This window comes from Alligator mississippiensis, chromosome 3 (assembly GCF_030867095.1).
Source record: "Alligator mississippiensis isolate rAllMis1 chromosome 3, rAllMis1, whole genome shotgun sequence".
Taxonomy (NCBI): Eukaryota; Metazoa; Chordata; order Crocodylia; family Alligatoridae; genus Alligator; species Alligator mississippiensis.
Window position 1 is genome coordinate 14866889 of NC_081826.1, and position 20753 is coordinate 14887641.

The 20753-nt window shown below is 46.3% G+C and overlaps 2 protein-coding genes across 2 annotated transcripts in view; both read left to right on the forward strand.

Annotated features, from left to right (window-relative positions):
• Positions 1-282, forward strand: part of HHLA1 (HHLA1 neighbor of OC90) — a 32818-nt gene extending 32536 nt beyond the window's left edge. The window contains exon 14 of the mRNA XM_059723468.1: positions 194-282. Coding sequence (XP_059579451.1) covers positions 194-237 — 44 coding nt within the window. The 3' untranslated portion in view covers positions 238-282. The remainder of the gene's footprint in view (positions 1-193) is intronic.
• A 4021-nt stretch (positions 283-4303) lies between these two features.
• The window catches only part of OC90 (otoconin 90), a 52795-nt gene continuing 36345 nt past the window's right edge, over positions 4304-20753 (forward strand). The window contains exon 1 of the mRNA XM_059723469.1: positions 4304-4325. Within this exon, the coding sequence (XP_059579452.1) occupies positions 4304-4325 (22 nt within the window). The remainder of the gene's footprint in view (positions 4326-20753) is intronic.

Sequence of the window (20753 nt, forward strand, 5' to 3'; positions counted from 1 at the left end):
GATTTAAACAATGTAAAGATCATTAACAAGATGCTTTAATCTCTAGAGCATAATTAGGAGTCTTTTGCCAATAGCTATCTCATCTGATGTGGTTCTTTTAAGAAATAAAAAAACTCTAATTAAACTTAAGATCTACTTCTAAAATTTTGCATAAGAAGTATATTCTGAGTGTACTTTTCCTTTGTTCTTCCAGCGTTAAAGCAAAAATGCCTTGCAAACATCTGTAAATCTATCTAAAGCACTGAGGAAATGTACTGCAAATGAGAAGAGCTTTAGGAGACTTTCTCCATTTCCCAATATAAAACAAATCCGGTGGTGATGGGTCATTTACAAATATTTGCATCAAGATAAGATGTTAATCTGAAGCTTTCTAGTGATTGTTTCCCTCCAAGGCATTGTATAAATGATGTACATAAACAAGTGAAATTTTAGCAATGAATTTAATTGTAATCACATATTTTTAAAGGATTTCTAACTGTACTTCATAAAAACTATTTATAAAGTCCATTAATGCATGCAAGCAGATTTATGTTAGTTTTGTTTAAAAGACACATTAAAGAGGTCATAACAACAAATAAATATAAAATAGACTGAAAGAAAATCTAAAAGACATTTAAGTGGTGAAGTGTGTTTCATGATCTTGAATATATTGGGATTGCTCCTTGCTCCACATCAATAGCTCTCTCTCATTCTGTACTGTACCCTAGTGGGTCTTGTGATGGAGAAAAAGCCACAATCACATCTTTTACACTAGAAGTGTTCGTATCTACCATCCATGAGCTGCATCTAGACCAGCTCATGAAGACTGATGTCATCCCTGTCCTATGCAAGCCACCTCCAGTTCTGCTGCATAATTTCTAGAGAAGTGAATGCCAACTTGAATAGAAGGAATAGTAACTAGACAAAAATCACGCAATTATTCGTTGTGTTATGTTGTAACACTACAATGCTTCTGTATATGAGTGTGTCAACAAACTACCGACATTTCAAATCAGGACAAAGTAGTTTTGCCATTATTATGTACACAATGTTTAATAAAGAGAAACAGAACATCACGTTGGGGAATTCTGGCCTGCACAGAAAATGCAAAGGCATTACTGATTCTTCTCTTCCAAAACATGCATTTACCATAGTAACAGCATAATGGAAGGGCTAAGTTTTCAGGCGTATCAAAGGGCCGGGGGAATTGGGGAATTTATAACCACAACTCTTACTACAAATCAGGCCATTGGGAGAAATAAGAATACTTAGTATGAACCGATGTAAAGCAGACCTGGAACCGTGGGAATGGCATTGCTGTCAGAGCTGGTCCAAGGATGCCTTTTGTCTTTTGCAGAATAGGCTTTAAGCTCACCCCATAAATCCCACAAAAATCTTTTCAAAAACTGAACATATGCATTTCTTTAAAAAACCAAAAAAAATCTTAGTTTCCAAGAAGATTTGGGTTCTCTTTTTTTTCATTTCTCCCCCTCTACCTTTTTTCTTCTCTTTTTCTGAAAAATAAGTGGGGGAGGAATAATGGCAGGAAGGGGTCTGAAGAGAAAAGAGAAACAGAAAAGTAGAAACTAAATGTCTAAAGAAGCAAACCATGGCTGTGATTTTTGTTTTGTTTTGAAATAGAAGTCATTTTCTTATGAAAAATATTCTCAATAGTTGATCAGCTTTAGTTTGTGCCATTGATCTGTTTGCTCAATGAAGCTTTTGTACTTGTTAGAAATCATTGGCTTCTCTTTCTCTCCTGTCAGCATTAGCTCTATGGCTTCAGGAAGGGTTATAGAATTACTATATGTTTATACGCTCTTTGTGGGATAATTAAAGAGTGTTACATAGTTAGGGGTGTCTTGTGAAATGATCTGATACGGAATAACGATAGAGGTCTTGAGTTACTGCCTGTTCATTACAGTTGTTTAAGACCCGCATTTGGCTTACCCAGGAGGGTTATGAAAATGTATGAGATGGAAAAGTAACTGAATGACCGAGGAAAGGAAAAAAAGCAAGATTCCCTGTATAAATGAATACACTGATTGAAGTCACAAGAGAACATTTATCCTATTCTATGGGCTCCTGCCAACAACTGAGCTCCCCAGGAAGAAGTCCATGTGTGCTGATGTTGTGCCCAAGCCCAGCAGGTCCCCTGAGCACTTCTCCTTTTCATCATTGTTCACCCCTCAAGTTCAGGATGTACTAGAAGACTGAGCCTTTCCATTATGCTCCTATAGTGAGCTACCATCACTTACCATGAGTTGAGCTACCATCACTTACCTCCCGCTGCTCCATCTATCCCTGCGGGGAGCCCACCCTCCTCCCTCCTTCTCTCCCTCCAGGACTGCAGCTCAGGTGCCGGGCTGCCAGGGTGGGGGCTGTCCCCGTGCTGCTTACATCGGGGTGCACTCCCCACGGGGAAGGGGAGGGAAACAAAGGGTGTGAGGGGGTCACCTCCACTTGGGGTCACTCAGCAAACTGCCCCCCCCCCCCCCCCCGTCCCCGGCTGTCTGGCTCTTGAACTTCAGTGGAGGATCAGATGTGGCTCCCCGGGTGAGTAACTCTAGCCATCCATAACTAGTTCAACCGTTTGCAAAGATATGGGATGTGCTGTTTCTCCACCATCCCAGACAAATACTTATCCAGCCTCTTCTTGAAAACCTCCCAGGAAGAAGATTCTACAATGTCCAGGAAAGCTTATTCCATTGTCCGACTATTCTTAGGCCATTTCCCCTGAGATTTAATGCAAAACAACTTTTCTTCAGTTTAAATCTGTGACCTTGTGCCTTGCCTTCTGTGGGAAGGGAGAACATTTTTTGTCCATCTGCTTTATGGCAGTTTATGCACGCATGCATTTGCACAGCTGTATTGGAGTTGACGGATCTCCACCAACTAAATGTACGGTCTGTTTGGGAACAAGGATACTTCTTTTGTTTGCTGAATTTCAGCCTACAGGGTCATCGGCTTCCCTGGTCTCACAAGGAAACAGCTGTTTTGATTCTAGATCGTTGAGATACATGGATAGAAGGGATCTTTTCCTCCAGCTGCAGCAGAGGAAATTGAGGTTGGGGTTGAGGTAGGAGGAATTGAATTGAGAACTGAGGTCCTGACTTGAGGAACTGAAGTGAGAATTGAGGAATTGAAGTGAGAATTGAGGTAGGAGGAGCTTTCTGATGGTGAGGTGGTAGAATATAGACAGAGGTCGTGGAAGCTCCAGCCGCAAGAGCAGGTTGGACAGACACTTGGCTGCATTCACTTGGCCACTGCTCAAGGGAGGATCATCCCTGACTGTGACTAGATGACCTTGTGCAGTCCTTTCCAGCATGACTTTCCTATCTCTCTTACTCTCCTCTTTTGCTCGTGACCTAGAATCTGCTAAATCAAGGAGAATTATGATAGCCAGAGAATGCAAACTGACACATTTCAGTGAAGGCGAAGGAACAGTGCTATGAACCTTAGCTCTGACTGCTTCAATAATGCAGGGCTGGCCACAGTTGTGTGGCTTGGACAGTCTTACTACTTGATCTATAGAAGTCAGGAATTTGCCTCAGTCCAGTCCACGTTGTCTTTCATAGATTTCATACCCATTAGGGCTGGAAGGGACCTTGAAGATCATCAAGTCCAGCCCCCTGCCCCAGGGGCAGGAAGTCAGCTTGGGTCAAAGGACCCCAGTAAGATAAGCATCCAAACATTTCCTGAATGAGTCCAGAGTAGGTGCCTGCACCACTTCTGAAGGGAGTCTATTCCAGGCCTTGGGGGCTTGGACAGTAAAGGAGTTTTTCCTTATGTCCAGTCTAAAACGGTCTTGTCGGAGTTTATGACCATTGGTTCTTGTTATCCCTTGGGGCACTCTGGTGAACAGGCATTCCCCCAGATCCTGATGTACACCCCTTGTGTACTTATAGGCAGCTACCAGGTCCCCCCGAGCCTGAACTTTTCCAGGCTGAAGAGTCCCATGGCTTTCAGCCTCTCGTCATAAGGCCTATTCTCCTGCCCTCTGATCATGCGCGTGGCTCTCCTCTGGACTCTCTCAAGCTTCTTGACATCCTTCTTGAATTGTGGAGCCCAGAATTGGATGCAGTACTCCAGCTGCGGCCTCACCAAAGTCGAGTACAGCGGGAGGATGACATCCTGAGATTTACTTGAGAAGCATCTATGGATGCAAGCCAGAGTCTTGTTTGCTTTCCCAGCTCCAACATCACATTGGTGGCTCATGTTCATCTTGTGGTCAGTCATGACCCCCAAGTCTCTTTCAGCAGTGGTGCTAGCAAGTGTAGCACTTCCGAGCCTATGAGCATGCTGTGGGGTTTTTTTCCCCGAGATGGAGTACCTTGCAATTTTCGGTATTGAAGGTCATCAGGTTTATATCTGTCCACTTACTAAGCTTATCCAAGTCAGCCTGGATTGCCAGCCTATTCTCAGGTATGGATGCTTTGCCCCAAAGTTTAGTGTCATCTGTGAACTTGGCCAGTCCGCTTCTGACACCAATGTCCACATCATTGATAAAAATGTTAAAGAGAACTGGTCCAAGGACAGAGCCTTGGGGGACACCACGGGTTACGGAGCACCATAATGATTCACAACCATTGACCACTACTCTCTGGGTCTGACCCTGGAGCCAATTGCCCAGCCATCGGACTGTGGTGTAGCTCAGGCCACAGTTGGCTATTTTTCCATGAGGAGATCATGGGACACCAGATAAAAGGCTTTTTTCAAGTCCAGATATATTATGTCAATCTCTTCTCCCTTGTCCAGATGATATATCACCTGGTCATAGAAGGAGATGAGCTTGGATGGGCAAGACCTAACCGCGACAAACCTGTGCTGGCTGTCCCTCAGGATGTTGCAATCAGCCAGGTTATCCAGAAGGGTCTCTTTGATAATTTTTTCCAGAATCTTACTGGGGATTGAGGTCAAGCTGATTGTCCTGTAATTCCTGGGATCTACTTCCTGCCCTTTCTTGAAGATGGGGACCACATTGGCCTTCTTCCAGTCTTAGGGTACTTCACCTGAGTGCCACGAGTATTCGAATATTTTTGCCAATGGTTGGGCTATGACACCTGCCACCTCCTTGAGTACCCTAGGGTGTAATCTGTCAGGACCAGCTGACTTGAAGGTGTCCAACCGCTTGAGGTGATCCTTTACAAGGTCTACACTGATGCTGGGTATAAATATGCCCTCACCCCTGCCGTCCTGCATCATGCTAGGCAGGGTGGTCCCTTTGGGCTGATGAAAGACTGACATGAAGTACCCATTAAGTAGGCTGGCTTTTTCCTGGGTGTTGGTTATCAGTTGTCCCATTTGGTTCAGCAGGGGTCCAATGTTACCCTTGCTTTTTTTCCGACTCCCTACGTATCTGAAAAAGGACTTTTTATTATCCTTGATATGTCTTTGTCTGTCATGAACCTCATCTTGTGTTAAGTTTACTTCAGGGTGAAGGCCAGGGGCAGGGAAATGTCTAACCTAACTGGACTTTGATCCTTTCTTGCCTTGTATATGTAGAGTAAGACTCTGAATTGGCTCTGAGAGTAAAAGGAGGGTGTGCAGTGGCAAGGTTGAAATGCTCTGGATTTCTTGGCTTTCTGAGGACTCAAACTGCCTCCATCTACCAAACTGGGACCTCTCTTGTCATGAGTCTCAACCCCAGACATACTCATTTACTGACCTCCACAATGAACCACCTTGCATCCTGCTTTCACTAAAATTGAGCATCTGAAACAAAGAACTATTTTCCTTTGCTGATGGTGTCTTTGTAGAGTATTTAATATAGCTAAAAGGAGTTCCTTTTAAATTAGGAAACAGCCTCATCCAAAGCCAGCTGAAGTCAATAGGAACCTTTCCATTGACTTCATTAGCCTTTGGATTACACCCATAGAGAATAGCATGCAGTCCTGTGGGATGCCAGACCTTCAAGTGCTGTATAAGTTTTCACTCATCTTTCATCGGCAAATGCTACCTCTTATTAAGATATTAAGGCCATACTCACATGACCCAGAGATACTGTGAAAGACAAGCAACAGTGAAACGATTGTCGTTTAATTACAGCAGTGCAGTATTAAGTCAAGTTACAGCAAAGAGAATGCACCTGTAGAAAGGCCTTTTAATATAGATCCTTTACATGTCCAAGCCTATATTATTAAGCTGCACTGTAGGCATATTGACCTCCAGAAATCTCATGAAAGGATTAATTAATAAATGTTGAAGTAGGGTTGATAAAGAAAGTGATCACATGGGTAAGGTACACATCCAAGGGGTATAAATCACTTAGCACTGGCCTTGTTGAAATCCATTTGTCCTCCATCCAACTGCTTTTGAATAATATTCTTCAAGGTAAGTTCTTTTCCATATGCGCTTTTTTGTAAAAGAATCATAGAGCAAGAGAAAACAAATTAGGATAAAGCTATTTAAGACAGTAGGAAGACCAGAGTAACAAAAAAGGAGAGAAAAAAGATTCAAGATGCTGCAGTGGGCCAAAATTATAACCCCTGTTGTCCATATCCATTCATGGTGTAATTCATTATCAAGATGATTTAATGAATGTAACTGGTAGCCTTATGTCGGTGTGCAGTATCATACGTTGTAGTTAGAGAAAGAGATAATAAACAAGAGATATGCATTTGCAAAATGCTAAGTAATTGCTCCTTTGCTAATCTAAACAGCTTGCAGTGTCTGATTTAGAAAAGTGAGATCTGGGATATACTACACCTGGAGACAGAAACGGATTTCATTTACACTGCTCTATCTCCTGTGTCTGTAGTGGGGATTTAATACTTACAGTAGCGTAAGTAAGATGAGAATCAGACCAAGAAGATCAGCATGCAAAATAATTTTTCTGAATATGAAAATGTTTCTTATGCTAGATCAATATGTCTGTACACATTACAGTTAAGGCTTGAATAAAAGCTGGGCTGGGCTCTTCACAGATGTAACCAAGTTAGCTACATTGATAGCAACAGAGCGATGATTTGGTCGATACGTATAATTTGTTTATATAATGTTTCAAAATATCCATATTTAAAAGAGGGATCAGTTATTGGTTAAATATTCTTTTAAATTATTGAAGAAATTAAAGCTAATTGCAGAGTGAAAACAAACTAAGTGTTAACCTCAATATTTTGTTGTTAACTGTAGTCTCCACCTTTATTGTAGTTTGTGGACTCAGCTCAGATGCTATCCTAACAAATATGGTTAATTAGGTTTAAATAGTAGGAGTGCACATTAAAAACCAAGGCACATGCAAAACTCCTCGTTGCAACAAAATTCCTCTTTTGTGCACTCACAAAACTAGGGATAATCTCACAACACAGAAAGAAATCTGATCAGGATACCCCAATAATTGAGTCATAGCAATGACTTCTATTAACTAATCATTAATGTCTTCTCAGTCTTATATTAAAAAAATAAACAGTCTTATATTTAAAAGTTAAACATCCTACATAACATTTTACTCACTCACCAGGCAAGAATTTCTGCTGTGTGACAATTTCCATTCTTTGGATTAAAAAATGATTGTAATTCTGCTGATGACTATATTGATGGTGTTACATAGTGGTAAGTGACTTTGTATTTTTATTACTATTTAACATTTACACCTACTATTTATCATTTACAGTGGATGGTTTTTTTTAAACAAGCCTCTGAATTTTTAACTTATACCATACATGAAAGTGCTCCAATAGGCATAAACACCAGATCAACAGTAAAACATTTTGTTTAGGATTAGAAAAGTAAGGTAAGATTAGAGAGATGCAAGGAACTTTTAAAATGAGTTTATAATACATACAAAAATGGAAACCTCACCTCCCATAACATTTTTCTTATTAAAAAAAATCCTTCGAACTATTTGCATAGCAGGAGTCCCAAAATACAGAAAAGGTATTGTCGTCCTTGGACTAGCCCATGTTGTTTAAATACAGTTGACTATTCAGTGAGTTCTTTAAATACAGTTGAGGTTTGAAAAATAAACCATCCTCTTGATCTTCTATTTTGGGTGTAATATTGTACCTTTTTCATATACCCTTTTTGTTCTGGTCATTATGTATCGTTAAAAACAGCTCAGCATTTGAACTCAGAATCAAATTCAGCATTGACTTCTTATAGCTTCGCTATTGCACTTCTTTAATTTCCAGGGGATTTCATAGAGTGTAAATCAGTAGAGAATTATGCCAGTGCAGAATTTAATATAGTAATCAAGCTTTATTGCTATCAATCCATTAGAACCTCATTCTCTTCTGTTTTCTAGTACTAGAAAGCATAGAAATATCTACCAGATAGTATTTGCTTTAGAAAAGTAGACTGCTTATAATATCAATCTAATATGATGTAAAACAGAGCTTACTTCTTGGTCAAACTAATGCTAGAGATTTTAAGATGCACAAGCTTTTATAAGATTAAATCCATGAGTCTACCTTTTAGGTGCTTAAACATATATTTTTTTAAATGGATAACATTAGGATAAGGATGTCCAAAGAAGCCTCAGTTCAAAAGATTAAGTCATTGTTGGGAATGCAACTTCTTAAATTCCTTCCAAACTACCAGATTTAAACACCCAGATTTGGAAATTTGGGCCCCTAGTTTTTCTGGTTCTGGAGAAGATTATTGGTTTCTTTTCTTCCTATTTTTATGGGATAAATAAAGATGATCTTCACTCCCTGAGACATAAGTAAGTGTTTGAAGGTGAGCTGGCAGCTCCGAGAAGTTGCTCTCAGCCTGTTGGATGGATTTGGCTGCACTTTGGGATTCAGTCATCTATCTTCCCCCTGAAAAAAGGTTTCAGTAGTTTTAAGTATTTGTGCTACAACCCCTGTCCCAGACAACTTTAAAATTGCTGTGTTTTAAAAAGACAGGTTGAGAGCACATTCACTCTTACCGCTGGGTTTCATTCAGGTAACACTTCATGAAAGCATCGTCACAATAGCATTGCCGTATAAAGAAGGGCAACATTGCCTCTGGCGTGTAAAAAAGGGTGTTATGGAAAAAGCAGACTTTTGGATGAGGCACAGAACTGGAAACCATTAGGCCTTTTTTATCATACAAGTTCCTGGGTAACTGCGAGCAAATTATTTTATTGCTCACAACTATCTATAAAATAGCAGTATGAACATTACTGACTTCACAGAGTTGTTTGGATGTTTAATGGTTTAACGCTGTTGAAGCAGGTACTCCTTAGCCGGATGGGAAATAAAGTATTAGGATTAACACACACCGAAATGATCTCAGCCAAACAGTTAATGGTTTATCCAGGAAACCCTGTCATGTGTTTTCCCTGCCCCAGTAAGAACCAAACCTTTGCTTGCCTGCATGAATGATGCGCTACGTCAGGAAGAAACTTATACTGTTACTTGCACAAATAAAATCTACATGTGCTTCAAGGCTACTTTTGACCCACAATTATTTATTTGGACAAACACCTGCTCAGGCGAAACTCGTTCTCTGAAGACTTTTACAAAAGAGAAAACTAAGAAACATCCCATGAAAACATACGTATAACTAGATATATATAAAAAAACACTCTGGCTGGAGATATACAGAAGATTTCAGTTAGTCCCGTAATTTAAGACTACTACCAAAAGTAGGAATTTATCTACAGCAGGAATGAATTTGAAGTCTGTCCATATATACATATGAATACACATTTGAACAAGCTTGGATATAGGAAATGTTTGTGCCTGTTTGAACCAGAGGATTAAAGCTCATTTAAATAAATCATCATTTACCTTAACAGTATGAAAAGCTGTGAAACAATCAAGGAGTTGAACGATCTCCACGGTAGCCCTGATCTTGCAAATGAGTGATGTCAATGGGGTTCTGCCTAGTCAGGGTTTCATTGCAAGGATTCAGCTATACACTGAATAAACCAGAATAACTACTTGCTGTTGGAATATAAACTGTTTAGGGTAGGATTACCATTTACTCTGCGTGTGATGAACATGTAGCATCATGGGGACCCTGTTCAATTTCTTGTAAGTGAAATAATATTAATATTAATTCTTCTAAGTACAGATATTAAATAGCAAATAACATGAAAAAAATACCTCTGCTTATGGAAGGGGGCCTTAATTTGTCAACTAAATTATTCAGTACAAAATCTGACCACGCCCACGTGCTAAAGAGCATATGTGAAACTCTTGCAACATGTATTTAACAGCAAAAAAATACAGATTCGGTAACTGCAACTGCAAAAATGAATGGACGGCCAACACTGTCCATTAATACAGTCTCACTGGAAATGGGAAATGGCCTGAGCAGTTACAAAAAGAAGAGGAAACACAAGGACTTGTGGTGGCTGACATTGTCATATAGCCTTTCCTCCAACAGGCTATAGATATTCTTATTTTGATTATAGATTCATAGATTCATAGATGTTAGGGTCGGAAGGGACCTCAATAGATCATCGAGTCCGACCCCCTGCATAGGCAGGAAAGAGTGCTGGGTTCAGATGACCTCAGCTAGATGCTTATCTAACCTCCTCTTGAAGACCCCCAGGGTAGGGGAGAGCACCACCTCCCTTGGGAGCCCATTCCAGACCTTGGCCACTCAAACTGTGAAGAAGTTCTTCCTAATGTCCAGTCTAAATCTGCTCTCTGCTAGCTTGTGGCCATTGTTTCTTGTAACCCCCGGGGGCGCCTTGGTGAATAAATCCTCACCAATTCCCTTCTGTGCCCCCGTGATGAACTTATAGGCAGCCACAAGGTCGCCTCTCAACCTTCTCTTGCGGAGGCTGAAGAGGTCCAGGTGCCCCAGTCTCTTCTCATAGGGCTTGGCCTGCAAGCCCTTAACCATACGAGTGGCCCTTCTCTGGACCCTCTCCAGGTTATCCACATCCCTCTTGAAGTGCGGTGCCCAAAACTGCACGCAGTACTCCAACTGCGGTCTGACCAGCGCCTGATAGAGGGGAAGTATCACCTCCTTGGACCTATTCGTCATGCATCTGCTGATGCACGATAAAGGGCCATTAGCTTTTCTGATGGCTTCGTCACACTACCGACTCATGTTCATCTTGGAGTCCACTAGGACTCCAAGATCCCTTTCCACTTCCGTGCCACCCAGCAGGTCATTCCCTAGGCAGTAGGTATGCTGGACATTTTTCCTCCCTCGGTGCAGCACTTTGCATTTCTCCTTGTTGAATTGCATTCTCTTGTTTTCTGCCCACTTGTCCAACCTATCCAGGTCTGCTTGCAGCTGTTCCCTGCCCTCCGGTGTGTCCACTTCTCCCCACAGTTTTGTGTCATCCACAAACTTGGACAGAGTACACTTCACTCCCTCGTCCAAGTCACTGATGAAGACATTGAAGAGTATCGGTCCAAGGACCGAGCCCTGCAGGACCCCACTGCCCACACCCCTTCAGGTCGAGACCGACCCATCCACTACGACTCTCTGGGTGTGACCCGCTAGCCAATTTGCCACCCACCGGACTGTGCAGTCATCCAAGTCACAGCCTCTTAACTTGTTCACCAGTATGGGGTGGGATACCGTATCGAAGGCCTTCCTAAAGTCTAAGTATACGATATCAACCCCTACTCCAGCATCCAGGTGTTTTGTAACCTGGTCATAAAAAGAAACTAGATTAGTCAGGCATGATCTGCCTGCTACAAACCTGTGCTGGTTTCCCCTCAGCATAATTTTTCCTGCTGGGCTCTCGCAAATGTGAGCCTTGATATTTTTTTCAAAGACTTTGCCAAAGATGGAGGTGAGACTGACTGGCCTATAGTTGCCCGGGTCCTCCTTCCTCCCCTTCTTGAAAACGGGGACCACATTGGCCCTTTTCCAGTCCTCCGGGACCTGGCCGGTGCACCATGAGTGTTCAAATATTCCCGCCAGTGGCTGTGCAATGATGTTGGCCAGTGCCTTCAGTACCCTCGGATGGAGCAATCCGGGCCTGCCGACTTAAAGGCATCCAGTTCCTCCAAGTGCCTCTGCACCATCTCAGGGTCTACGCATGGCAGTCTGGCGCCCTGCTGCTACCTCTCTACAATCCCAGTGAGAGACTTGTCTTGCCCCTCGCTTAGGACCACTGAGGCAAAGAACTCGTTGAGGAGTTCAGCCTTGTCCCCCCTGTCCGTCACCAATTGTTTCTGCCCATTTAGTAGGGGTCCTATTCCTCCCTGGGCCTTCCTTTTACTCCCTATATAGCTGAAAAACAATTTCTTGTTATCCTTAACTTGGGATGCCATCCTTTGGCATGTAGCTTTGGCCCGTCTACCTGCCTCCCTACAAGCGCGAACAGAGGAGGTATAATTCTCTTTGGTAATCTCTCCCTGTTTCCACTTTTTATATGCCCCCCTTTTTGCCCGTAGACTGCTCTGGATTTCTCTGGTCAGCCAAGGAAGCTTTCTGGCCCTTTTCCCTCTTTTTCCTCGAATCAAGATCGTCTCCCTCTGTGCCCGAAGGATTATTTCCTTAAGGCACAGCCACCCTTCCTGGGCTCCCATCTCTTTAAAACTCCTACTCTGCAGTGCGTCCTTGACTAAATGCCTGAGTTCATTGAGATCAGCTTTCCTAAAGTCTAGCACTTTCACCCTACTAGTTACCTTACCCACTCGATGTCTTATGATGAATTCTATTATTTGGTGATCACTGTCCCCCAGATGACTACTGATCTGTAGGTCTCCTACCATGTCATCCCCCGTTGCCAATACCAGGTCCAGTAAGGCATTCCCCATAGTGGGACCATGCACCTCCTGCATCAGGTGGAGGTCCTGTACACAGGATAGGAACCTGCCTGAACGGTGGGACTTTGCTGTCTGAGTCTCCCAGCAGATGTCCAGGTAGTTTAGGTCCCCCATGACTACCGCCTCCTTAGTTTTTATGGTCTCCGAGAGCTGCCTCAGGAGCCCCGAATCTAGTTCTTCCCCTTGGTGTGGGGGTCTGTAGCAGACCCCTACCACCAAATCCCTTTCTCCTTGACCCCCATGTAACCTAACCCACAATCCTTCTACTTTCTCCTCCTCCGATTCCAATTTGATAAGGGTCGATATATATCGCTCATTGACATAGAGCGCAACCCCTCCCCCTCTCTTCCCTACTCTATCCTTTCTGTACAGCCTGTAACCCTCAGTGTGTACCGCCCAGTCGTGGGAAGAATCCCACCAGGTTTCTGTTAGCCCTACTAAGTCGTAGGTGTTTTCTGCAAGCAGGAGTGCTAGTTCATCCTGCTTGCTCCCCATGCTCCTAGCATTAGTGTATAGGCACTTGAGCCCTGTGACTGGTGCCTTTGCTGCCCCCCAGCTCCGAATCCCAAGGGGCCCCTTATTGCTTACCTGCTTATTGCTTATCTGTGCTGTACTGCTGGCCACCCCATGGCTTGCAGGTTCCCGATGTTCTCCTTCTTCAGGCTGGACTGTCCTTGTGGGTGCTACATGGTTTGGTGGTCCACGGCTTCCCCTGCCCTCATCTTCCCCTCCCCCCGATGAGCCTAGTTTAAAGCCTGCCGGGGGAGATCTGCCAACCTAGAAGAGAACACACGCTTACCTTTGGGGGACAGGTGAAGCCCATCCCAACTGAGCATGTCCCTCGTCGTGACATGCGGGTCATTTTCAAGGAAGCCGAAGCCTGCCTCAAGACACCACTGCTGAAGCTGTCAGTTGGTCTCTCTAATACAGTTCTTGTGCCGTCTTCCACATCTGCTCACTGGTAGGGCAGAAAAGAATACCACCTGTGCACCGAACTCCCTCAGCATACTGCCCTGGGCATGGTAGTCCGTCATCAGGTGATCGGGGCTTCTCCTGGCCGCATCATTAGTACCCACATGGACAAGGACCATGAGGTAGTAATCGGTGGGCTGAATCATGGCCTGGATTATTCCCATTACATCCCGAATCTTTGCTCCGGGCAGGCAGTAGACCTCTCGTGTTGAGGGGTCCTGGTGACAAATGGGCCCTTCCGTACCTCTCAGGATGGAGTCGCCTATGACGATCACTCGATGCCTCCTCCTCTGGGCCTGCTTGGTTCTCCTGACCTGTTTGGAGTGTGGAGAATGTGGTGTTGCTTCCTGCCCAGAGGTTTCCTCCTCTCCTTCCATCTCCTGCAGGGTCGCCAGGGCCTCGTACGTGTTCTCCAGTCGGACTAGAGGAACTGGTACTGGTTTACTGCGAGAAGCTCCAGTCCTGGATGTGACTGTCTGCCATTCTGCTGTGGAGGGCACTTCCCGGGGTGTCATCCCCCATTGCCAAAACCATTCTGGAGAAATCTTCATTTGTATAAAGGAGTTTAGTGACTTCCTCACCCCTTGCACTAGGTCCATACTTCCAGAATCAGGATCATGGATTTGGACTGGGATTTCCAAAAGAATAGCAAGCCCTAGAACAACCATAGTCATTGAAAGAGCATGGGAGCTTGGCACTAAATTCCTTTGGGTTCCTCTGAAAACCCCCTTAGACAATTTAAGTGGGATTTTCAACAGCACATAAAATGACTCAAAAGCCCATGAGATGTAGGCACTTTTGAATGTTTTACCCACCGGGGAGGTAAAACAGCAAAGCACACAAGAAAGCTCTGCTGATGTTACCAGCTGAGAATCCGGCCCAGTGTCAGACACAAGGAAAGGGAAGGATGTCTACCATTGGAAAGGGCGCCGGGGTGTGATTTACAAATTGGTGATAGCTGTGCTTGAGTGAGGGCTGCAAGTTTGTGGCTTATATACCTGTTTGGCATTAAATAACCTTGTCAACCCCATCTGCCCCATTGCTGGGTCTTTTTTCTGTAATCTGAGCTCCTCACAGCTCCTGAGGTTTCATTGTGGTTTTTTTGTTTGCAAAAGCTGCAGTTGGTCTTTTCTGTTTGGTGAGGAGCGGCCAGCTCCATGCAAAGCTGTCGCAAGGAATGAGACTCGTTCTGGCTTGTTGTTCATCCAAAACACAGGCCCTGGGACTTAGAGGAATTTAGGGAGTCCCTGATATCTTTAGACCTTGTTACATATTAATTTTAGGCAGCTCCTGGCGCTCTTAACCCCTGGATTGTCCACATATTGACACCTGGAACTAGCTTTAACCACACTTTTATGTGGCTTAAAGTTATGCCACTCCAGGGAAGGTTTATCTCTGATCTGTGTTACCCAGCTCGTTTTCCATTACTGTGTGGCCACTCCCCACAGATGAGCTGCCCACATTGCAGTCCTCCCAGGATGCCGTGTCCCCTCCCCCACCCTTCTCTTCTGTATGGACAGACTTTCCAGCCCTGTGAACTCTACTGCCCAGAGGGTGGTTCTGGTGCCACGCCAAATCCCCCTCCTGCCCCTGAGGGTGTACCTTCCCACCCCCAGGGGTGCAGCCCCATGCAAACAGCCTGCAGAGCATATGCACAGCTGGCCAGGTGGCAGGGCATGGACAGGTCCAGGTGTGGGGTCTAGAGCGGGTGGAGGGGAACAAGGTAGGGGCCAGATTGGTTCCCCATGAGCTAGGGCTTCCTTCCCAGGGCAAGGTCAGTAACTCCCTCAAAAGCACCTTCCCTCAATGCTCCCACCTCTCAGCCACCCCAGGAAACATAACCAGCACCACTCACATGCCAACCCCCTGTTCCAAATTATTAAAATATGACACCTTCATTAATTTTCTTCCGCCTTATTTCTTTTTATTTTTTTTACTTCTATTTATTTTGTCTTTCAGTGGCTGACTTCCCTTCCTCTTCCCTCATTTCCTTTCCACCATGTTTTTCATCACCCACCCCCACCCCATTAACCCTCTGCCTCCCATCTTAATGTTCCTGCCCCCACCCCAACCCCTCTCAGACCCCCCTCCCCACTAGAGTAGGGAGAGAAACCTGCTCTTGCTCACCAGCCCTGTAGTAGAAACTCACAGCTGGAGCTCTTAGTATGGCCCTTTGACCCTTGCTTGCCAGCTCTCTAGTGGCAAGTCACAGCTGCGCAGGTGGGGGACAGTCAGAGAAGGTCTTTAGCCTTAAGGTGTGACTGCTCCAAACTTGAGCCAGCATGGACAGGGTGCATCTACACATGTGCTTTACTGGGAGGTTGACCAATTAGCTCCGGAGTAAAGCATCACAGTCTACACATGCGCTGGCATTAGGGCACAGTAAATGAATTAGGATAGTACTGTCAGGGACAGTACAGCAAATGCTCCATTATCTGGCACCCATGGGAAATGGGGGAGTGCCTGATAACCAAATGTGCTGGTTATATGAGAGCCGTCTTTGCCTGGTTGGGCAAAGACGCTCCTCCTGCCGCGTCCAGCGCATCCACATCTCAGATTAACCGTGCTGTCCCTCCCGCCCCTCCCCTAGTGTCAGTGTGTGGGGGAAAGGGAGGGGGCGCTCTGTGCAGGCTGCTTTACCCCGCAGAGGCTGCTTTCCCCCAGGCTGTGGGTTTCAACAAAACCAGAAGTCCCACTTCCGGTTTCACTTTTGCCGCATCGACCGGCATCAACCGGCATGCTGGTTAATAGAGCATGCCAGTTAACTAAGTGCTGGTTAATGCGGCTTTTACTGTACTATCTTATGGTGGAGTAGTCTACTGTGCTGAAATGCACATGTAGACGGTGGCTGGGGGTATAAATTGTGCCTGGTAAGCCCAGCCAGCCAGAGGCCTGCTCTACCCTGGCTCAAATTGCTGATGTCCTGGGCGCATGTGGAGATGCTCCACCCAAAAGCAGTTTAGTCCAGCTGAGAGTGCTCCAGAACTTATTGCGTTGGATTAACTGCATGTGTAGAAGCACCCACACTGGCCAAAATTTGAGCAGTTCAAAGTGCAATGTGTAAGAAGGCCCTTGGAGTTTAGCACTGTAAGAAACAGGGAGCTCCAAGCTTTCCTACACCGCTGTGCCCACACTGAAGAAGCTGACTGTAGGGCATTGAACCCCGGTTTACTAGGAGGAGCACACACTAAACCCCAAGAAATAAGATCAATGCAACTTATTTGAACTTATGTGAACGTGACTTAGGTCAGTGTGACTTAATGTGTCCTCAGCCATATATCTAACATCCAGTAAAATCATGTATATTTGAAAAAGGATCCCTCTTCTCCTGGTTGTTGATCTAATCCCATTCATTTCCATGCAATAGTGCAAATAGAAAAAATTGTCAGCTGTTTTCCAGGATGCTGGTAAGGTGTTTCCATGTCTAGATGGTGGAAGAAAGGGGGAAATAATTCCAAAGGTCAATTGTTCTCTGTGGACTTAAGCCACTCTGTGAATTTAGCCTGGACTTGATTTGTTTTCACTCCTCACTTTATCTCAGTGTAACTTGTTACACTACCAGATCTCAGGAGGGTTATCAAGTCAAGTTGTACATAACTCAAAAGATGTTCTTGCTTTATCAAGAAAGAATTAATAGGTAAACTTTCTGAACAAGGGGTCAAGGATTTTATATATGGATTCAGGTACATAAGTAAAAGTGTAGTGAACAGCCACCAATGCCTAATGGCTTCAGCTTTAAACATGACTTGTTTAATTCTCAAAATATACAGGTAGTTTTCTATAAAAAAAAACCAATATAATATTACTAGCAAATTGCCTGTCAAGAATGATGGGGGTCGTTGGGCGGGGATGGAGCCCCGCATCCAGCCCCGTGCCCCCTCCCACCGCTCCGAGTCTGCTTCCCCTGCCTTGCATTGCTCCAGGTCTGGCCCCATTCCCTCCTCTCCCCCGGCGCTCTGGGGCTGGCCCTGCTCCAACACCACCACCCCCGCCACTCTGGGTCCAGCCCTGCTCCACCTGCCCCCCCACTGCTCCTTGTTCTGCCCTGTTCCACCACCTGCTCCGCATCCACCTGCCCTGCGTCCACCTCCCTCCCTCCCTGCCCACTGCCTCCCCCTCCCTGCCGGCTGTTCTGGCACCACCCTGCCACCACCGTGATTCCCTCTTCACCCTCAGGCAGGGAGGCGAGGGGGAAGCCCCACTGCTCAGGTGGCCGGGGCATGTTCCCCACCACCAAACTTCCTCGGCAGTGTTGCAAACTTGGGCCCATGCATCCGGGCTGCGCAGCCAATCATGCGCAGTTGCCCAAAAGCATTGCAGACAGAAAGACACACAGATAGACAGCCTAAGCCTTTTATTATATTAGAATACTGTGCTATGTTACATATAGTATATATCATACTATATGTATTATAATATATATGACAATATGGCATATTCTATTGTACCATAATAGAGTATTCTTGGGTGTATGTTAAACAGCACTGAAATCTGGGTTTGCTTTGGTCAGGTATCAGTGATATTAAAGGGCTCCTATACACATGCAGGGAGCCTGTTCTGACGTGCTGTAATTCCAGCGTGTCGGAGCAGACTCGATTAATTGACTCTGCTGGAGGGTGGAAATTACTGCACTCCACCAGCCTCCAGTGTCACATGTATCAGCATCCCCATGCTGAAAACTGGCAGTGGGGTGCTTTAAAGCTCATTTGACGAGCTTTAATTCAAAGTGCCCCACTGCCATTTTTCAGCGTGGGAACACTGATACACTTGATGCTCCAGGTGCTTTTAATTAGCATGGCTCTTGGAGAGGGGTGGGGAGTGGCTGCAGGGTGTGGTGTGGGGAGTGGCCACGGCACGGGGAGCACCTGCTGGCTGCATCCATGTGGCACGGAGAATGCCACCGGGGTGTGGCTCAGGGTGCACAGGGGGTTGTGGCACATGGCTGCATGTCACATGGCCCTGGGGCATGGCACAGGGGAGTGGCCATGGCACAGGGAGCACCCGACGGCTATGGCCGCATGGCACAGGGAGCGGCCCTGAGGCCCTGAGGTGTCAAAGGGCACATGGCAAGGGGAGCACCCACCAGCTGCGGCCAATGGCATGGGGTGCACCCTGACGGCGTAACACAGGGCGTGTGGGGATGTGGTGCATGGCCGCAGGGTATGACATGGGGAGCATCCATGGTGTGGAGAGTGCCCACTGTCTGCGGCTGTGGTGTATGGCATGCGACCCCAGCCCTGGGGTATGGTGCAGGATATGTGATGGCAGGGTGTGTGGCATGCAACCACAGGGTGGCATGCGGGAAGTAGGCATGGGGGACATGGCCTGAACCACAGCTGCGTCCTACAGCTGGTGGGCACTGCCCATGCCCCCCTGTGCCTGCTCCCCTCATGGCACCCTGTGGCCACATGCCCGCATGCCATTCTCCCCCCCCCACACACCCTGCATGCCCCTTGGTTGCAGCCAGCAGGTACTCCATGTGCAGGGTGACATGGCACAGGGCCATGGGGGTGTGTGGCTTGCAGTCACGTGGGGGGGTATGGTGCATGGGGGGTATGGTGCACCGGGGGGCATGGCATGTGGATGCAGGGTGCCCCTTGGGGAGTGGGAGCAGGGGGCATGCCCTGCCCCATGGCCACATGCTACTGAAAGTGGGCACTGCCTGCACCCCTCTGCCCTCTCCCTTGTGGCACCATGTGGCCACACGCAAGGCCCCCCATCCCATGGAGGCACATCCCCCACGCCGGCTATGCTTGTGGCACCCTGCAGCCACGCATGCCAGAGCCCCCCTGTACACCATGCTCCCCCTCCCCCCGTGTGTGCCCTGTGCACCCTGCGGCCACAACTGGTGGTCACTCCCTGCACAGGGGAGCATAGCTTGTGGCTGCACAAGGGGAGGGGGGGGGCATTGCGCATGGGAGGGGTTGGCATTCTGGCATTCTGCAGTTTGGCATTCTGGGAGAGGGCATGGGAGGCGTGCCCCACCCTGGGGCAGTGTGCTGCAGCCAATTGCCACTGCCTGTGCCCCCCTGCCCACTCCAAGCACAACACACTGCAGCCGCACACCAGACCGCCCTCCCCCCACCCCCCGGCCATACGCCACGCTCCCCTGCATGGTCACAAGTCACATCTCCCTGTGTGGTGGCAAGTCATGCCTCCCGCATGACCGGTCCCCCCGCCGTGCCCCTCAGTGGGAAGCACAGCCTGGCCCTGACCACCTCTACTTCCGCCTCTGCCTGCCTGTCTGTCTGTCTGTCTGTAAGGCTCCAGGCAGCACATGCACAGTTGGCCCAGAGCATTATAGACAGACAGATACACAGATGGAAGTGCTACAGCTTTTATTATATTAGATAGGGGCACCACAGTGATGCATGAACATATTCTAGATGTTTGAGTGTACCCCTTCTCTTAGATGTTAGATGTTTTCCATAAAACTCAAAATTATTTTGACCCTGCCTGAAAAGATCCTTCTGACCCTGGATTCAAAGCACATTATGGAAGTGTAATATCTTTCCTGTTCTGTGATTCTAGCCAGAAGTTTGCCTGTGCCTTATGATGCAAGGGTTTCCTAGATGCTCTCATTTTTTAGGCTGCAAAATTTCAAGCCCAGGATCTTTTTCACATTTTGAACACCAGTGCAGAAGATGCCATAATAAAAAGGGCAAGTCAGTCAGCAAAGCAGAGCTCCTCGACTTCAGGAAAGCTGACTTTGACAAGCTCAGGAGGCTTGTTGGTGAGCCCCTAAGGGACCACAAGGGCCCTAAGGGACCACAACCCAAAGGGGAGGGGAGTTCAGGAAGAGTGGTTGCTTCTCAAGGGAGTGATCCTGAAAGCACAAGCAATGTCTATCCCGTCTCGGAGGAAAGGCAGCAAAAGGGCACAGCAGTCCCCTTATTTCTGCAGGAAACTAGTGGAACTCCTACGTCTAAAAAGAAAGGCCTATAATGGATGGAAGACTGGATCCACCCCAAAGAAGGAGTACTCTGCACTAGTCTGGTCCTGTAGGGAGCGAACCAAGAAAGCCAAGGCTGCGACTGAACTCCAACTGGCTACACGTATCAAGGAAAATAAAAAGTCCTTTTTAGATGTTGGGAGCTGGAGGAAAAGCAAGGGTAACATTGGGCCCCT